The 18,561-nt window shown below is 49.9% G+C and overlaps 3 protein-coding genes across 4 annotated transcripts; 1 reads left to right on the forward strand and 2 right to left on the reverse strand.

The window, feature by feature from the left end:
* Window positions 1-1,179: 1,179 nt before the first annotated feature.
* On the reverse strand, window positions 1,180-2,431 carry MRPL53 (mitochondrial ribosomal protein L53). Its single transcript, XM_005906729.3, has 3 exons — window positions 2,300-2,431; window positions 2,090-2,202; window positions 1,180-2,001 (listed from the first exon to the last, which is right to left on the reverse strand). The coding sequence occupies exons 1-3, from the start codon at window positions 2,389-2,391 to the stop codon at window positions 1,868-1,870; spliced, it is 339 nt and encodes a 112-aa protein (XP_005906791.2). The 5' UTR covers window positions 2,392-2,431; the 3' UTR covers window positions 1,180-1,867.
* A 1,009-nt stretch (window positions 2,432-3,440) lies between these two features.
* CCDC142 (coiled-coil domain containing 142) lies at window positions 3,441-10,061 on the reverse strand. 2 transcript variants are annotated; one of them, XM_070379836.1, is made up of 9 exons: window positions 8,588-10,061; window positions 8,203-8,289; window positions 7,975-8,124; window positions 7,707-7,837; window positions 7,524-7,637; window positions 4,552-4,666; window positions 4,158-4,335; window positions 3,834-4,033; window positions 3,441-3,702 (listed from the first exon to the last, which is right to left on the reverse strand). In XM_070379836.1, the coding sequence occupies exons 1-9, from the start codon at window positions 9,636-9,638 to the stop codon at window positions 3,446-3,448; spliced, it is 2,283 nt and encodes a 760-aa protein (XP_070235937.1). In that variant the 5' UTR covers window positions 9,639-10,061; the 3' UTR covers window positions 3,441-3,445. The 2 variants fall into 2 exon arrangements, with proteins under 2 accessions (XP_070235937.1, XP_070235938.1); XM_070379837.1 differs by lacking the exon at window positions 8,203-8,289.
* TTC31 (tetratricopeptide repeat domain 31) lies at window positions 9,637-17,282 on the forward strand. Its single transcript, XM_070380202.1, is given in 10 exon segments — window positions 9,637-9,757; window positions 9,813-9,943; window positions 10,052-10,218; window positions 14,809-14,923; window positions 15,358-15,420; window positions 15,528-15,600; window positions 15,708-15,918; window positions 16,227-16,279; window positions 16,358-16,647; window positions 16,864-17,282. Coding segments are annotated over 9 exon segments (1,026 nt in total). The 3' UTR covers window positions 16,450-16,647; window positions 16,864-17,282.
* Window positions 17,283-18,561: the final 1,279 nt, after the last annotated feature.

Consider the following 18,561-nt stretch of genomic DNA (forward strand, 5'->3'; position numbering starts at 1 on the left):
CCAACATACCTTCTATGAGGTAGGTACTATTATCCCCATTTTACAAATGAGGAAATAGGCACTGAGACTAAGTAATGTGTCCAAAGTTACATAGCTACTTAAGGGAAAAGCTTAGGATTTCAATCCCAGGCATTCTGGTTTTTACTACACTTGATTGTCTCCTGATAGTTTTTCTTTAAAGGGAGAGGGAAGAAAACCAGTCCTTTGAAAATATCACTGTTTTAAGCGGAGAAGTACTATAGTAATGTGGTAGGAGAATATATTTGGCAAAGTACATAGCAGCCAGTGTCCAGAGATTCTTGAATGCCTGGCTGAACATTCTTAAGTTTTTCTCTAAACCAGTGGCTATCAAGCATTTTTTCTTACAACCTATGGTAAGAAATAATTCTATACTGCAACCAAGTACATGCAAATAAAAACACATCCACACACTTTATATAACTATATTCATGATTATAGGCTTAAAACTTAGGTTTCTTAAAGAATACTTCCCAGTCCATGTGCCATGCACTCTGATACTTTTTATTCTATTTTACTGTTTTTTTTTTAAAGGCTGATTTAATCCCCCTAAATTAACTTCATGATCCACAGCGTAACCTAGTATGAAAACACTTTAGGCACTGTTCTCTGAAACAAGTAGTGAAAGTTAGTCACTCAGTCGTGTCTGACTCTTTGTAACCCCATGGACTGACTGTATGTAGCCCACCAGGCTCTTCTGTCCATGGAATTCTCCAGGCAAGAATACTGGAGTGGGTTGCCATTTCCTTTTCCAGAAACAAGTAGTAGTAAGACATAAAACCAATGCTTTGGAAAGATAAAATTAAGGAATGAAAATGGTTAGAAAAAAAGGAGACCAGGTGAGAGAATACAGCAATAATACAAGAGCAGGAATGGGAATGGAGAGAACATTTCAAGAGATTTTAAGACAAAATACTCTGAACTTACTGACTGGATATGCAGGGAAAGGGAGAGGGCAGAACCAGATATAAAGCTGTGGTTTTCAGCTCAAGAGGCTGAGCAGATGAAGTGCCTTTTAAAGGAATAAGGAAGTCAGAAGAGGCAAGTACAGTTGACTCTACAACAATGGGGGTGGGGAAAGGAGTTAGGGGCTCCACTCCTTCAGCGTTGATAAGGCGGGGATAACTTTACAGTCACCATCCATGATTCCACAACTGCAGATTCAAACAACCACAGATCATGTAGTATTTATTTTAAAAATAGGCACATACGAGTACCCCTGCAGTTCAAACCTGCCGTTGTTCAAGGATCATTATAGACAGTATGCAAGATTATCAGTTTTATTTTGGACAAAGTGTTGCTGGAATTTGGCGAAAATTGGTAGTAGGTACCCTGACTATATAGCACAGAATTTAAGATTAGAGCCCAACAGAAATATAGGATTTAACCCAAGAGGATACTTCAAGTCATGACAGAAGACAAGATGCCCCAAAAATAAAAGAAAGGAGAGTAGTACACCTTTATAGTTAAGACAAGGGACCCGAGAGGAAGAGAAGTTCCACAAGGAGTTAATTAAGAGTGGCAAATGCGACTGAAATGAAAAGATGAGGACTGAGAAAACAGCATTTCTAATAGAGTAAGAGGTACCTTGAGTAGTGGAAGGAGAAGCCAAATTCAAAAGGGTTAAGCAGTGAGTGATGGTAAGAAACTGAAATAAATTCAAATTTGTCCGCACCCCTCGTCGTTCCTCGTCCCAGAAACACTGGTTAGGTTTGTAGTCACAGGCCTCTCTTCTTTTTTTTGGCGTTCTGTGGCCCTCCAGATAGTGATATAAGTAATTAAGTTCTTCTTAAATAAGTGTCCTTAGCAGTCTTGGGTTAAAATCTGTTGACTGGTCTCTTTTGTGCTGTCAGCGCCCAGTACTGGCGCTAGGCTTGTCCCCGCTCGCCGCCGCGCCCCTGGCCTGGATGTGGGAGGCGAAAGCACTGAGCATTTCCTGGGCGGTCAGGTGAGCGCCGCGCATAATCAAGCGATGCCCATCTCCTGGAGGGGGAAAAACGAGTCAGGCACCAGGACTGCGGGGCCAGGGCCGAGGGCGCGCGACTCCCGCCCGACTCCCAACGAAACCCACCGAACAGCACGTCCACGCAAGGCTCGGAGCCGTCGTGCCTCACGTCCGCAATCACTGAGCAGTTGAGGTTCGTGGAGCGAACTTTCTCGCTGCTCACCGCCTGGAGGAAGGTCCTACGGTGAGAAAACGGCGTGAGCGCCGGGCAAAAGGGACTAGATCCCCAGCGGGAGGGAGGCGTGTCCCTTCGCCCCGCACCACTGCCCCTCATACCTCGTCGATTCCACGTTCTTCTCGAAGGGGCAGAACTGAACCCGAACCTGCTTGACCGAGCGGAGCCCGAGCCGAGCCAAGGCCGCCGCCATGGTGACATCCGCCCCGGAAGGACTCTTGGCTGGCGGAAGTGTCTCTGGTGCGAGAGTCTGTGAGCCGCGGCGCACTTCCGCAGTCACGGACCTCCGCTCGGTCCGGATTCTCCGCCGGTGTTAGCTGTGCTGGTGCCCAAGCCGCCGCCCTGGGCTCCCCAACCAAGAGGCGGAACGCCAGGAAGGAGAGAGACGGTTTCGGCACAGGGTATGGAGGGCCCAAAGTACGCTCTCAATAAACACTACGTGACATCAACAGCCCTCTTGTACCACGGTGAAGACAGTGAATAAAGCGAAAGCCATTTGCTCCTGGCTCGGATGACACGCCTTCTGCAGCCTCTCCCTCTCTGCACCCTGCTGTGCTAGATCTAGGTTAACACCGTCTTAAGTGCTGGTCCCTACCACCGCAGGGATTATAAACCTACCAGAGGGTAACCCCACTCAGGTAACTTCAGATTAAATCTGTGGACTCTGGAGTAGCTAACGCTTACACGTGAAGGTTCTACAGCCCACTATTCTTAAATGACTAAAAATAGTAATGAGGGGAGTACAGGGTACTGTAACATAGGCCGTGGGGACTGATTTGGGTGTAGAAATTCCACCTCTGGTTCCTGAGGAATTACTTTGTAGTAGTGTCCCAACCTGTCTTGTGTTTAGCCTGGCTCCTGGGATTGAAGAGGAAGTGACATCTAGGCTCCCTGCTTTCTATTGCTTTTCCCGTTTCTCCTGGGATCCAACACTAAAGTCTTACTCCCAGGATTTAGCTGCTAGCGTCTAGCCCTGAGATGTCCTTACTGATGGGGAACTGTGCCTGAGCCTCCCAAGGATGCTGACTTCCAGGTTTCAAGCTGTGATTATGCCCTTTACTCTGGATTCCAGGCAATTGGAGTAGTTATCTTGGATTGGCTTTTCAAGTCCAGGCTCTCTGTAGCTTGTGGTTCTCAGATATGCTTTCTTCCAAGCTCCCAATTAAGCTTTTAAAATATGCATTTCTAAATGTCTGGGCTTCTTCAGACAGAGATGGGGAGCTCTGACTAGCTTCTGATGAGGGTCCTTAGGATTCAGAACTGGTCCCCAGGCAGGAAAGAAAAGATAAGTGCCAGCGAGGATGCTGGTGCTGCCTCAGAGCAAGCCAGGCCTGTTGGTTTCCTACCAAGTAAGCATCAGGGCTAGGTCCTCCTCCCCACAGTGTGCTTAGCAGCTGAGCTGTCTGGGTTGGAAATACTCCAGGCCGAAGAGGGGGCTCCAAGCTCTCCAGGCTGTTGAGGCTGCTGCTGGGCAATTCCATGGTCTGAACCTCATTACATGCACCTGGGTAAAGCAGGAGGGGAAGGCAGGTGGCTAGCGAGGGGGACACTAAAGCCAGATTGAGGATAGGAATGGGTTACGAATAATGAGCTGGGGCGAAGAGAGCCTGGAGCTGGGGAGGGAGAGTGACTCACAGCAACGGGGAAGCCTCCTGTGGACTTGAGTCTTGGGCAGGGGCTGCTGCAACAGACACAACAGGGCCCCATCCAGCCGCTGGAAGATGCTGAGCATGAACAGAGTCTGGCGAAGTTCTGGGGACAGGCCCCACTGCTCCTCCTCCAGCAAGTCCCTGACCACTCCAAAGTCTTGTCTGAGCTGCAGCGCCCCCTGCAGGCTGAAGGCCAAGATACAGTGTGGCCACCTGACCCTCCTGTCTCTCCAAACTGCTCTTCCCCACCATTCCCCTCCCTTTTTTCAGCTCTGTTCATCGCCCTGCCACTTCCTTCTTTTCTTCTCACCTGAACCGGATCCCATGAGAGAGGATGTGGTCAAGCCAGGCACCCAGGATGGCGGTCAGCGCCTGGCTCAGGGCAGGGGCCTGGGCTTGGGGTGGCAGTCCGTGCAGTCCTTGCAACACAGGCTCCAGTACCCTGCGGACCACCAACCCAGCATACTCACTAGGAATGCTGGGAAGTTCTGGAGTGAGAGAAGAGAAAGGACAGGATATGAGGTTAGGGAGATCCCTCCAGCCCCTAATGGAGCATTTGGGGGAAGAGGGTAGGATTTCAGGGTGTGGGGACAAAGAAGGTGAGGACAATGATGGAGGCAGAGAGGTGGAGCCCCTCAAGGACACAGAGGGGCTTGGATACTGTTACCCTGGGAAGCCTGGGAGGGAATGCCATGATGAGTTACCAGGACACAGACGATGCCTCCAGTACCGACCCCGTGGCATGTGGAGTTCAAAGTCCTGTGTGGCTTGTTTATGACATTCTTGAAAAAAGAGACTCAGTGACTCTTCAGGCAGGAGCTATGGGAATAAGGAAAAAGTAAAAGGGCTTGCTTATTCGTGAGGGATTTGTCAAGTCGTACGCTCTTCTAAATCTGAGGTGTTTATTAACCTGGCATCCATAAAGCCCCAGAACAGAACTGTACGCATAATTGTATGGGCTTGGGCATTTTCCGAGGAGAGATGCTATAGCCTTTACTGAGTTTTCCAAAGGCCTGGACTGAGAAAAGATTATGGACAATTGCCCTAAGATTACCCTGCTCTCCTCAGCTTGGTTTAGAAAATGGATATCCTCCAGGTTAATTTTATTCCATAGGAACATTAATAGGAAAAAAAAAGATGGAGACACCCTCACTACCACCAATGTTCAAAAACAAATGCTACAGAAAGGGGTCTGCATGATCTGCAGACAGGCAGCAGCTGAAAAGAGAAAAGTGAATTGTATGATCTTATGTCATCTATGAAAGGAAGGCAAGGACTGCTTGTAGATCAGGAGCAATCAATATAACTTTCTGAGATTTAGGAACCTTTGGAATGTCCTCACACTGAATATTCTTTATAGCCACTTTCATTTCTCCAAAGCATTATAACCCACAAACCAAGAAAAAGTCCATGTGCTGGTTTGGTTTCTCTGGTTTGATAGGTTTTGTTTTTGGATGGGGGAGAAGACAGCAAAAAGAGAGAGGTGTCTACAGCCCATCTTGGAGAAGTACCCCAAGAATTGGGGTGTGTTGTGGCAGGTCTAAAGAAAAGGTGACTGTATGCCTGAAGCCTGAAGAGAGGATGGGACTGGGTTGGGGGGTGGGGGTGGGCAGACTTGGTTGGGGAGGGCCCCTGTGGCTCCTGATACATATTCTGACAACAGCCTATCTAAATCCAAACTCTTCTTCTCTTAGCCCAAACACCAGAACCCCTTTCTCCCTTATATATGATAAAGAAGTTACCCTTTTGCCAACTGACATTTGTTAGGAAATTCTGGACTCAACACTCAGGAAATACAAGGTCACACTCTGAGACAGTTTTTTCTATGAGACATTACAGTCCAGCTGAGGAGAAAATTCACATCTGATTCTTCTTTTTCGTCCCAGTGATGTATGTAGTTGAAAGTGCAGAACAGACGCAGCAGTGGAGCAAGGCACGAAACTAGACGGCGTTGCATTCACATGGTGAGCATGCTGTCCCTGCCCCTTTTGCTCTGTTCTCACTGCAACTACCAAGAGTTGGACCTTTCTCGTATTATGTCTCCCCACTTCCCTTCTATCTTGACTGCTATAGCTAGATCAAACTCTTATCACTTACAACTTACAATGGCTCCCTATCACTTAAGAGATAAAGTCTAAAATCTGTGGGCTGCCCTCCACATCTTGATGACAACTTACTCCTCCACAATCCTCCGCCCCTACTCTTGACATGTGCATGCTAGGGCAAGTATATGCCCATGTACATGCACACACACACAAAGGGAGCTTTTGCTTTGGTCAGGCCATTTCCCCACTACTCCCCCAAGGAACTGTGAACTCCCCACCTCCAGTAACCCCTGCTGCTCCTCTGAGGCTACCCATCTACCAGCTTGAGCCACAGGCCCTGTATGGAGCTTCTGTTACCACATGCTCACCAAAGCCTTCCCTCCCCAGAGCTCCCACAATCATCACTGCCCAACCCTACTCATGAAGAGTCTTCTGGGACATGTTGAATTGAGAGAGGACATGGGAGTAAATTGATGTAGAAATGCCCAACAGGCAGATGCAGATGGTGGGTTAGGGCTAAAGTGTGAGGGTTCACAGCACCTTGGTGCAGAGAGAGGAGCAGGGGGCCAGGGACTAAACACAACCATGCCCCTATATTCAGGGCAAAGAGACATCTGGGTAGGAACAGAAAACAAAAAGCAGAGAGACATCATCCACAATAGGAACAGATAGAGTGTAAGATGGAGAAAGATTAAAATACAAGAGTTTAATTCATAAATTTAGAGGGAAATAATCAAATATTAGAAGAAACAGCCAAAAATGTATGAAAATCACCACTGTAGAACAGGGATTAGAAGTCGAGGTGGAAGCAAAGTGCTATTTTTTCATTACAAGCCTTCTAGAATAATATTTTGAGTTTTAATAAAAATACAAGTTGTACTTTTACCAAAAAAAAAAAAAGAAACATTCTATCAAAAACTAGTAAATAAAGTCAATCATTTATCTTGCTTATTCTCTACAAAATATACCTCAAAGTAACCAAATAATTTTTGAGGCAAGTTTCACTTGGGACTTCCCAGGTGGTCTAGTGGTTGAATCCACTTTCCAATGCAGGGGACCCCGGTTCAGTTCCTGGTCAGGGAACTTAAGAGCCCACATGCAGGGGGCACCTGAGCCCCCACACTCTGGCGCCCATGCACAATGAAAGATCTCACATACTTCAACGAGGATTGCACATGCCACAACTAAGACTCAGCCAAATAAGTAAATTAAAAAATTTAAAGTTTCACTTTGTAAGAGTAATCTGATTACTAATGAAGAAAGGATGACAGAATTAGAATGTCACCACCTTGCACCCTCTAATGAAATAATGGATATAGACAGTGATCATCAGTGGCTGTTAAAGTCACAACAGGAGAGCCTGACATAGGAGTTGGGGGTTGGGATATACAAACAAAAGAAATTGACCATGAGTTGATTGTTATTAAGGCCTCAGTGGTAGGAATATGGAGGTCCATTATATTCTTCTACTTCTGTATTCTAAAAAAAATTTCCATAATGAGAGGACAAAAAGTGGATTTAGTGGCAGTCCACACAAGAAGATACATTCGTTCAGTGGCAATTCCAAGGCACTTGAGTTGTTCTACCACCATCACAACCACCCCAACCCCCAAGCTGGTGCCTCTCCTTACCTGGATCTGCACAGTCAGCTTCCGGATCTCCAGGCCCAGCTGCTGCTCCACATCCAGAGCCAAGCTTTCCTCTGAGGCCAGGTGAGACAAAGCTTCTGCCTCCTGCAGTAGAGGCTTTGATAGAAACAGAGTCAGCTCTGAGCCCACCGCAGGATGCTCCCCACGTGTTCCCTAGCTACTCACAGGTAAGTCCTTCTGGATCAGGAGCAGGAAGGAACCTGGGGCCCACGCTGCCAGATGCTGCTGAGTTCTGCTCCAAAACCAGAGCAAGGTAGTCTGCAGGGTACAGAGCCCCAGGGCAAGGGGTGCAGGACCTGAGGAGAGGAGGGACAGAATATCTGAAGGGATATGGAGCACCTTTGGGAAGAGGCAGGTTTCAGAACAGAATAAGGAATAAAGGGGGTATCCTCAGTGTTCTCCTATCCCCCCCATCCCCAGCACCTTGTCTCACCTGGTGGCCTGCAGAGGAGGAGTCCTGACCTGGGCTCCCGGAGGGCATCCAAGAGAGGAGGGAAGAGCTGTTGTAAAAGTTTGGTGGTACAGGAGGATGAGGGAAGGCTGCTCTGATTTCCACTAGCAGATCCCAGGACCTGGCAGAAGCCTGAAGATGAGGGGTATGGTTTGATAAGGAAGGGGCAATCTGGGGCTTGTGTCACTGCCATTACCCCTTCCTCCTCACCTTGATCCCAGCTCCAAATAAGAGATTGATGAGTTAGGTTGCGACACAAAGAAGCCAGCTCCTTCTCACACTCCTGAGGCAGTGATGCTAGTGGAAGAAATGACTCTGGAGCCTGAAAACAAGGTCTCTCTTTTCCACAGCCACTGCCCCCACTCAATGATGGGGGAAGAGGGGAAGTTTCTCCCAAGACTCAAGGCTGGCATGGAAAGCAAGACCTTGCCTTGAAAGCTAAGAAGCTTACAACCTGAACCCCCAGGGCTTGGGTGGGGTGGGGGATGTTCCTTCTAAAGGGCCTGCTTTTGTAGTCTTGTGGCAGGTGAGTGAGGTGTATACGGAAGTAAAAGACTCCAGCCTTCCCAAACACCCACCCAGGCCCATCACTCACCCTGACCCAGTGCCTGACTCAGTTGCTGTGCCGCTGCCCTGGAGTCCCTCCAGGGTCCTAGACTTAAGTCCAGGCTCTGAGCACAGGCTGCCCACAGCAGGGTCCAGTACTGGCTCCACAAAGCTCCGGCCCCTCCAAGCCCCAGTTCACTGCTGGCTGAACCTGTCACGCCCCCCAACAGGCCCAGTAGCCCTGGCAACAGCTCCCGCTCCTCTTGGCACCGTCTGAGGAGCTGGTCCCTCAAGCCAGATCCCCTGAGCGCCTCATCCAGCCAATCTGCCACCTGGCAACCCCGCTCCCCCGTCAGGAGGCGGAGCACACGGCCGGGGGGATACGGGCGCGCTGATGCTGGGACTTGGCTGAAGACTTTCCCCTGCAGCTGGTGGTACGACGGAAGTGCCAGCAGCAGATCGGCGAGTTGGGACGACAGGGCTGGGGTGGCGGGCGCCCGGCCCAGAGCCCGAAGCCGCATCTCGACAGTAGCATCCAAGCGCTGGGCTGCTAGTCCGACGGGGCGTGCCAGGAGTAGCGGGTGGGGCATCTCCAGAAGCCTGCTTCGCAGGATCGCCCCTCCGGAAAGGTGCTGTAGCAGGTCGCGGCACAGCTGAAGCAAGAGGCCGTGGCTGGGAGATGGAGCGCCGGGACTCAGGATCCTCAGGAAGCGCACGGCCGCCTGTAGGTGGAGGGCGCAATCCCGCGCTTGGAGGAGCTGCTCCCGCTCGCGCTGCAGCCGCAGCAACACAGCCCTGAGACGCCGTAGCGCCGGAGGAATCAGGCCGCCAGCGGCCAGCTCCCGCCCCCAGTCTACAGCGCCAGCTTCACTGTGCTCTCCTGCGTCCGCCGGCGCCACCCACCACGGCTGCTCTTTCGGAGCCCCATCAGGCCGAGGGTCCTGGCAGAGGATGCTCCGGGCGACCGGCAGCCCTGGCCAGCCACGAACGTCCCGCTTTTTCTGCCACTGCTCCTCCTCGGCGCCCCCGGGCTGCGCCCATAACGGCGGCACGGCAGCCAGCGGAGGCAGAAGGCCACTACAGCGAGACGCTTGGGCCATGGGACACCGTGTCCGGAACCAGCCTAACGATTCCCACCACCCCGCACTGCCCAACGCCCGCCACAGCGGCGGCTCCGCCCTATCCCCGGAGCCTTCAGCTCTTGCCAGGGTGCCGCCGGGTCCGTCATGGACTCTCTGACGCTCCGTAAGCACATGCTTCCGCCCTCGACAAAGATGGCTGCATACTCCGTCTCACTTCGCCCTTGGCCGGTATCAAATACCCTACTGTCTTTCATTCTCGCGTCACTGTTGACGGGGATGGTGCCGATTCCGAAGACTGTGGGCTAGTCAAGTTAGGTAAACAGGTGAGACAAGACCAGAGGGGGTCCAGGAGGGCTCCGCTTGGATCTGTTTTCAGTGGGATTTTGTGCTTCGCTAGGCGAGCAGAGGGCTCCGACGCGCTACCGCTTTAGTTTGCTGTAGGCTTTCCTCTGCGGCCTGGCTGCCCGCTGGGGGTCGCTGCTGTCTCCAAACACTGCAGGGTATTCGGTGCTGAGGGCTGCGGCGCCGCCGAGGTAAAAAGGACTCCATGGGAATTCCCTGGCTGTCCTGTGGTGCTCTCCCGGGTCTTTGGAGAGGAGTGACTGTGGGGCTTTGGAGAAGGCAATGGCAAGCCACTCCAATACTCTTGCCTGGAAAATCCCATGGATGGAGGAGCCTGGTAGGCTGCAGTCCATGGGGTCGCTACGAGTCGGACGCGACTGAGCGACTTCACTTTCACTTTTCACTTTCACGCAAGGGAGAAGGAAATGGCAACCCACTCCAGTGTTCTTGCCTGGAGAATCCCAGGGACGGGGGAGCCTGGTGGGCTGCCGTCTAGGGGGTCGCTCTGAGTCGGACACGACTGATGCGACTTAGCAGCAGCAGCAGCAGCAGACTGTGGGGCTTACTGTCAAGCAGCGCGATGCAAGTGGAGGGAGGGTGGGGAGCCAGGGACAACTCGGCAGTAATAAGCGGGCAGGATTGGGCAGAGGAGGGTTGAGGATTGGGGAATGGGTAGTTGAGGATTGGGGATGGCTCAGTGATAAAGAACCCACCTGCCAACACTGGAGACGTGGATTCAATCCCTGGATGGGGAAGATCCCCCGGAGAAGGAAATGGCAGTCCGCTCCAGTATTCTTGTCTGGGAAATCCCATGGCTAGAGGAGCCTGGTGGGCTACAGTCCATGAGGTGACAAAGGAGTCAGACACTACTTCGTGACTAAACAACAAACAACAAGGAGTTGCTTGGGGAAAGATATTATGAACAGAGGGAACAAAGGCGCTAAAGCAAAGAAACCTTAAAAAGAACTTAAGTGAAGTGAGACCTTAGCTATGGGTTTGAGAGAAGAGGCGAGAAGGAGGACAGTAAGTGGCTTGAAAAAATGGCACATGGGTCTGGATGTCCTGAAGTAGGTGGGAGGGCTATTGAGGGAGGGACAGGATCAGATTTGGGAGCACTGAGAAGCTATACTTCCAACTGCTTCCTGGTTATCTCAAAAAGCAACAAATCCAGAAGTTAATTCATCATCTTTGCAGATTCATTGCATTTCCTCTAATCTTGATTAACCACACAAACTTCCTTCCAGTTGCTTTATTCAGAAATCTGAGAACCAGTCTCCATATTCCTCTCTTTTCCTTTACCTCATTTGTGTTCAGTCACAAAATCTACTTCTGAAGTGTCTTTTGGATCAAACCCATTATTTCCAGTCCTGCTTCTGCAGCCACTGCCCTAGTTCAAGAATTCATTATTTCTGACTTGAACAGTTGTAAAGACCTGCCGACTAAACATTTCACGCCTAGACTCATCTCTTTCCCCAGTACTCTTTCATTTGAGCATTTTACTCCCTAGATCAGATCCACTCGCATCACTAACAAGACAAAATCCAAACTCACTAGATCACACAGGGTTCTTCAGGCCCAGCTCCTGGCTGAATCTCAATTACAGTAGCCGCCTCACCCATCTGGGCACATTCAGTGTACACTTGTTGAGCACCAACTATGTACTGCACACTGTTTTAGGCACTGGGAAGAAAGCATTAAGCCAAACAGACAAAAATCCCTCTATTCATTGAATCAGGAGTGTCCAGTGGGGGCAGCCAGTTAACAAATAAACAATATGTCAAATATGAGAAGTGTAAAGAAAGATAAAGCAAGAAGGAGGTTAGGGAGCACTGAGGAGAAGTGAGAGGTTTCACTTTTTAAATGGAGTGGTCAGAGAAGTCCTCCCTGGAAGATTTAAATAGGGATCTGAAGGGGGTGAAGGACTGAGCCATTCACTGGGGAAAGAGCATTTAAGGCAAAGGAAATCACACATACAAAAGCTCTGAAATGGGAGCACACTTGGCGCATTGTAGAAACTTCAAAGGAGACTGCTGCAGTTGGAAGAAGATGAAAGGGTAGGAGGTGATTTCCTGAAGAGATTGGGTGGCCAGATCATGTGTGGCCAGGTCATGAATTAAGAGAGTAGCATAGACTGTGTTTTGGGGAGAAATAGAAGGTCAAGGCAGGCCTTTTTCTGTTTGGTTTTAAAGATGGCGTACACTTACTAAACTACTGCACAATTGCACTCGTCTCACACGCTAGTAAAGTAATGCTCAAAATTCTCCAAGCCAGGCTTCAGCAACACATGAACCGGGAACTTCCAGATGTTCAAGCTGGTTTTAGAAAAGGCAGAGGAACCAGAGATCAAATTGCCAACATGTGCTGGATCATCGAAAAAGCAAGAGAGTTCCAGAAAAACATCTATTTCTGCTTTATTGACTATGCCAAAGCCTTTGACTGTGTAGATCACAATAAACTGTGGAAAATTCTGAAAGAGATGGGAATACCAGACCACCTGACCTGCCTCTTGAGAAACCTATATGCAGGTCAGGAAGCAACAGTTAGAACTGGACATGGAACAACAGACTGGTTCCAAATAGGAAAAGGAGTACGTCAAGGCTGTATATTGTCACCCTGCTTATTTAACTTATATGCAGAGTACATCATGAGAAACGCTGGGCTGGAAGAAACACAAGCTGGAATCAGGATTGCCGGGAGAAATATCAATAACCTCAGATATGCAGATGACACCACCCTTATGGCAGAAAGTGAAGAGGAACTCAAAAGCCTCTTGATGAAAGTGAAAGAGGAGAGTGAAAAAGTTGGCTTAAAGCTCAACATTCAGAAAACGAAGATCATGGCATCTGGTCCCATCACTTCATGGGAAATAGATGGGGAAACAGTGTCAGACTTTATTTTGGGGGGCTCCAAAATCACTACAAATGGTGACTGCAGCCATGAAATTAAAAGATGCTTATTCCTTGGAAGAAAAGTTATGACCAACCTAGATAGCATATTCAAAAGCAGAAACATTACTTTGCTAACAAAGGTCTGTCTAGTCAAGGCTATGGTTTTTCCTGTGGTCATGTATGGATGTGAGAGTTGGACTGTGAAGAAAGCTGAGTGCCAAAGAATTGATGCTTTTGAACTGTGGTGTTGGAGAAGACTCTTGAGAGTCCCTTGGACTGCAAGGAGATCCAACAAGTCCATTCTAAAGGATATCAATCCTGGGTGTTCTTTGGAAGGACTGATGCTAAAGCTGAAACTCCAATACTTTGGCCACCTCATGCGAAGAGTTGACTCATTGGAAAAGACTCTGATGCTGGGAGGGATTGGGGGCAGGAGGAGAAGGAGACGACAGAGGATGAGACGGCTGGATGGCATCATCAACTCGATGGACATGAGTTTGAGTGAACTCTGGGAGTTGGTGATGGACAGGGAGGCCTGGTGTGCTGCGATTCATGGGGTCGCAAAGAGTCGGGCACAACTGAGCGACTGAACTGAACTGAACTGAACAGAACACTTACTAAGGAAACAATCCTCATTAGAACCACAGAATGTCCAGGGCAAGCCTTGAAGGGACTTGCCTTATTTTGTGAATGAGTAAGCTGAGGTCCAGAGAAGTTAAATGACTTGTCCAAAATCAAACAGCCGGGCAGTGGCAGAGACAGAACTAAGGTGCAAGCAGCTCTGCTCCAGCACAGTGTTCTCTCCAGCTCTGTGCTGCCTGGCCAGTTAAGAGCAATAAAAACCAATGAATAACAAGCTTTTAAGTTATATACCACAGGCTATGTTAGTGCTGCTTTTTTGAGTGAGGGCAGAGAGAACTGGAGGGGCTTCCCTGGTGGCTCAAGTGGTAAAGAATCTGCCTGCAATGTGGGAGACTCAGGTTTGAACCCTGGGTTGGGAAGATCCCCTGGAGGAGGAAATGGCAACCCACTCCAGTATTCTTGCCTAGAGAATTCCACAGACAGAGGAGCCTGGGGGGCTATGGTCCATGGGGTTGCACAGAGTCAGACACGACTGAGTGACTTAGCACACACACACAAACTGGAGTTGAAAGAGTCTGGAAAGGCTTTAGGCAGAAATGGGATGTGAACTTGAACTTCATCTTGAAGGTAAGGCAAAGTGTGGTGAGAAAGAAGCTCAGAGCCAGAAAGGATTCTAGGACAGCTAGGGGAAGACCCCCAAGGCTGGAAGGAGCCTGGTAGCAGAGGGAGGGCAGCAGCTAAGTAAGGCAAGACTGGAAGAGAAGACTGGAAAGCTTAGCCGGGGGCTTTTTGGAAGGGTCCAAGTCCCAGGCTAGACTCAATCTTGCCTGTGGCCCTGGCATTGGAGGATTACTGGAAAATTTTGAGACAGGGCGTAATTGCTGAGAACTTGGTTTGGGGAAGAAACACATAAAGTGCAGGGAAGGGGCCAACCAGGAACTGTGGCACTCATTTAGGCACTGAGCTAGCCCCAGGGTGGATTATATGGGGATGTTCATACTCAAGGATATGACAGGGGACAGAGCTGGAAGAGCAGGTAAGAGGGCTCCATCTCAGGGGCCTCACTGTGGCTGAGTAGGGACAGGATGCTGAAGAGGGCTGGGCTGAATGCTACCTTCAGCCCTTGGGAAAGCAGGAGAATTAGTGAAGGGAGGCGATAACACCATGAAAGCCAGCAGCGTGTTTTGAGATGCTGAGCAGGGAGAGGTTGGCCTGTCAAATTCTCCAGGCTGGGTAGCTAGTTTGTGGTTGCCGTGGTGGAGAGGTTAACCCAGCCAAGCTCCTTGCCCTGTCTCAGAGTTCCCCACAATACCAGCCTCCCTTCCCCTTCCCATCCCAGGACATAGTGGGTTTTCTTTGATGGAGAAATGATCAAGAAATGATGGCTTGTGGAGAAGGATCCTCCAGGAAGCCAAGCAACCTGCTAAGGAGCTGATGCCTGAGGAGGAGCGTGTGAAAGAGAAAGCAGAGAAGAAAAGACTCTGGAAGAAGGTAGCTGGAGGGCAAAGGAGTGGGAGCCCTGAGGGATTTGGGGGCGGGAGTAGGAAAGAACTGAGGATGGCTGGGGGCCAGCAGGGCTCAGGGACGGGAGGGTCTCCTGGAGGCCATTTGGTGCAGTGGTTGTAGAGTCACACTCTGCTGCCTGGGCTGGAATCTGCCTGCTTTCTAGGAGCCCTCTGCCTGGTGACTGTCTAATCTGCTTTTTCACATGTAAAATGAGGATGACAACAAAACCTACCTCAGAGAGCTTCAAGATTAAGTGACATAGTGTATGCAAAACTTTTAGCCCAGTAACATGGCATATAGTATATATTGTCCACATGAAGAGCTGGTCTCAAGTTACAAATTTTGTTTGTGGATGTGTGTGGATGTTTAAGTATAGTGCTCAAAATACGTCCTCCTCTTCTTTGTCATTGTTACCACAGCGTCAAAAGGATCAGAAGCGAAGAGAGTACTTGGAGAAGGATGGCAGGGAGTCCAACACGAATGTCTGCAGGCAGATCCCAAGAGCACCAAGTGCCAGGAGGTGGGACTGGAAAAGCAGGCAGCTCAAGCTGATCCCAACTCTAGCTATTCACCTTCCCTTCAGGCTGAGGCCGTTACAGATGGCGATGGGAGACCCCCGTCCAGCTCTGGGAACTCAGCTCAGGGACAGTGTAGTGAGGAAGAAGAAAGAGCCTCCCTCCTTCCCTTCATGGTCTCCGCCTGCCCTCTCCTTCCACTACTCCAGGACATACGTCATCCCTGCCCTTCCTTAACTTTCCTTTCTGCTCACAAGACTCACTGGATCTATCTGTTAATAGTACTTTTGTGTCTCTGGCTTTCAGCAAGGTTGGAGATTGACCCCTCAATGCCCACAGAGAAAAGGGACTAAGTCATTAGCCCCAAGGCAGAAGCCTGGGTCTCCAAGAAAAGATGAACCGGGAGGAAGGAAGTACTCCAAAAGAAGAGAGCCCTAGGCAGAGTCATAAGGCAGAGGTGAGGAGGTGGGCGGAAGAACCTCAGCTAGAACCAGGGGAAGGGGTGCCAGAGGGCTTTGGGAAGAGAGGTGATCTACTAAGGGTTGAGGGCAGTGACTAGTAGAAGGAGTTCTCTGGCCCCAAGGTTGAGACACCAGGGATCAAGATCCATCACTGTCCCCCTGACCCAGGGTAGTTTCCTCTACAGGAAAGTAGGGCTGATTCGATCTTGCAGAACTGTCATGAGGACTCCATGCGTTGCATGATGCAAAGTGTTTGGACAAAGGAGAAGGATTTGGGGAGGCTGAGGCCTTGACTTTGCTTCCCATCCCTAGGTTATCTCCAGGACTGCTGGCAGCTGCCTTACAATAGAGCCAGGAGCTGGCAAGTGAGATTCTTTCTCCTTCCTCACCCATCCCTCCCTAGGATAGCCCCATCTGAACTTCCCACTCTCCCTTCTCCCCAGAGTTGGGTACCAGCTTTGCTCAAAATGGTTTCTACCACAAGGCCATGGTCCTTTTCACCTGAGTCTTGAAGCTCAACCCCCAGGACCACTAGTAGGTGGGGGGTGGGGGTGGCCTTTGTGCTGAGCTATCAGGGCAAGGTGGGGTGCCAAGGACCCAGACTTTGGCCCACTTTATTTTTTATCAGGTTATTTGGAAATTGCTCATTCTGCAGTGAATGGCTGGATCAGCCGGTGTGAGCCCTGACTGATGTAGCCCCTGGGGCCTCTTCCGCCTGGGCAAGGCCTTGATGGTACTGCAGGTAATGGGTCTGAGGTTGGAAGCAGAAGAGGAATTTGGGTGGGATGGGGTGGGATCAGGTGTACATTGACATTTTCTAGTTAAGCTATTACCAAAATGTGCTAGTGGTACTAGGAGCTGGAGCCAGTTTGAGAAAAGGGAAGTTTTAACATTCCTTGACTTCGCTGACACCTCAACCTTCTGCTTTCTAATTCCTCTGGGACCAAAGCATTTTGAAGAGGCAGCGGTGTGTTCTGGAGACTCTGAGAGGCGGGTCCCAGCCTGACGCAGTCTGGGAGCTAACATTCCTGCCTCCTGCAAGTCACCCTGGTAAGGGGATCAGGCCCGCTCTTATGCTGAGAGGGCAACAGAGAGAACTGGCCGAGATTGCAATCACAAGTGGTGCTGCTTTCTGCCTCAGACAGGTAAAGGGTACAGGATGCATAGGATAAGGGGGGCATGGGCAGCCCTGCTGGAAGGTGTCCAGTGGCCCCTCTCTCCTTCCTCAGCAGTACCAGCGAAGAGGAATCTCTGGGCTGCCTCCGTCAACTGAATTTCTCCATCCATTTTTCCATGTTGAGCTGGGGCCTTTAAGCCTCTTCTGCAGTTGCCCTGGAAGTACTGCCCCAAGGGCCTCTGGCCTTCTATCTCCACCCTTGCATCATCCCCAACCTGAGCCAGTCTGGTCCTTCCCCCAGACTCAGAGCAGAAGACCCGGTCCTCTCCACCTCCAGGACTCCTCAGAGGGCTGGGGCATCCTGGAACTTGGGCCCCAGCATCTACCTCACACCAGATGAAGGAGAACCTGTCCCTGATAAGGCAGGGCCATGTGTGCATCCCACGGGGATAAAGGACACGGTGTAGGAGCAGTTCATTGCACGTTGTGAGACCTGTACTCTAAAACCATGGATGGGAACAGGCTGGCAGTCATACCTCTTGACACAGAGACAGTCATACCTCTTGACACAGAGTGAATGCAGGGCTCCTTTCTCTGCATCCACTGAAATAGCCTTTCTTTGGTTTTTAAGCAGATGGCTTCTGGGAGCAGTAAGGAAAAATAAAATCCCCCAAGGCTCAAGAAGAGATCTATACAAAAATTCAGATTCTGAGACTATAACAGACCTGTCTGTAGGGGCATCTGAAGCTTGCTCTTGGTCTTGGGGAACTCACCAGCCAGAGCTCTGTGCTCAGGAATGGGGTCACAGTGATGAATAAGGCCTAAGTCTTGATCTGCAGCTTGATGGAAGCCCACTTCTTCCTAATCCCAGTTCTTACCCTGTCCTCTCCAGCCTCAGTTCTCATACCTTGCTTCCTGTCCACACTTCTACGCATATTCTGACCTCTCCTTTGTCCAGTGGTTCTGATGCTCACCTCCTTCCACTGCTAGAAGATTCACCAAGGGTATGCATTTGGGAAGCCCCTTACCAGCCCCTTCCTGGAGCTGGCAGAATCCATACATCTCCATATACCCCACCTACTGGCTCTCACGCTGATGGAGCCTCAGCAGATACACAGGCTTCTGCTCCTTTGGTTTTACTCTTTCTCCACTCCAGCGCTGGGCATTGTAACCAGCATTTCCCCCATGTGAATTTACTTCGTTTTTCTACCCAGGATCACTGCCCCTAAAAAAAACTAAAATTCTCTAATTTCTCTATAAGAAACACGACCTCCTTCTAGTTTTTCCTCTAAGATCTTGACAGCTCCTCCTGGCTGGTTCCTCCCTGGCTCTGCTTGGGACTCTCAGTTCATTAAAATGTGGATCTGCAGGCCTCCCAGAATGCTTTTCTTTGGAGAACGGTTTATCAGGATAAATGACTCTTGCTGCCCTATGGGTCTTACTCAACACCATTTGTACCTAGAGATAGGTGGCTCTGAGACACCTCCTTTGTTTAAGGCCTTCCCAGATTCTTTTGTTTACAGTTGCAGG

This window comes from Bos mutus, chromosome 11 (genome assembly GCF_027580195.1).
Source record: "Bos mutus isolate GX-2022 chromosome 11, NWIPB_WYAK_1.1, whole genome shotgun sequence".
NCBI classification, from domain to species: Eukaryota; Metazoa; Chordata; class Mammalia; order Artiodactyla; family Bovidae; genus Bos; species Bos mutus.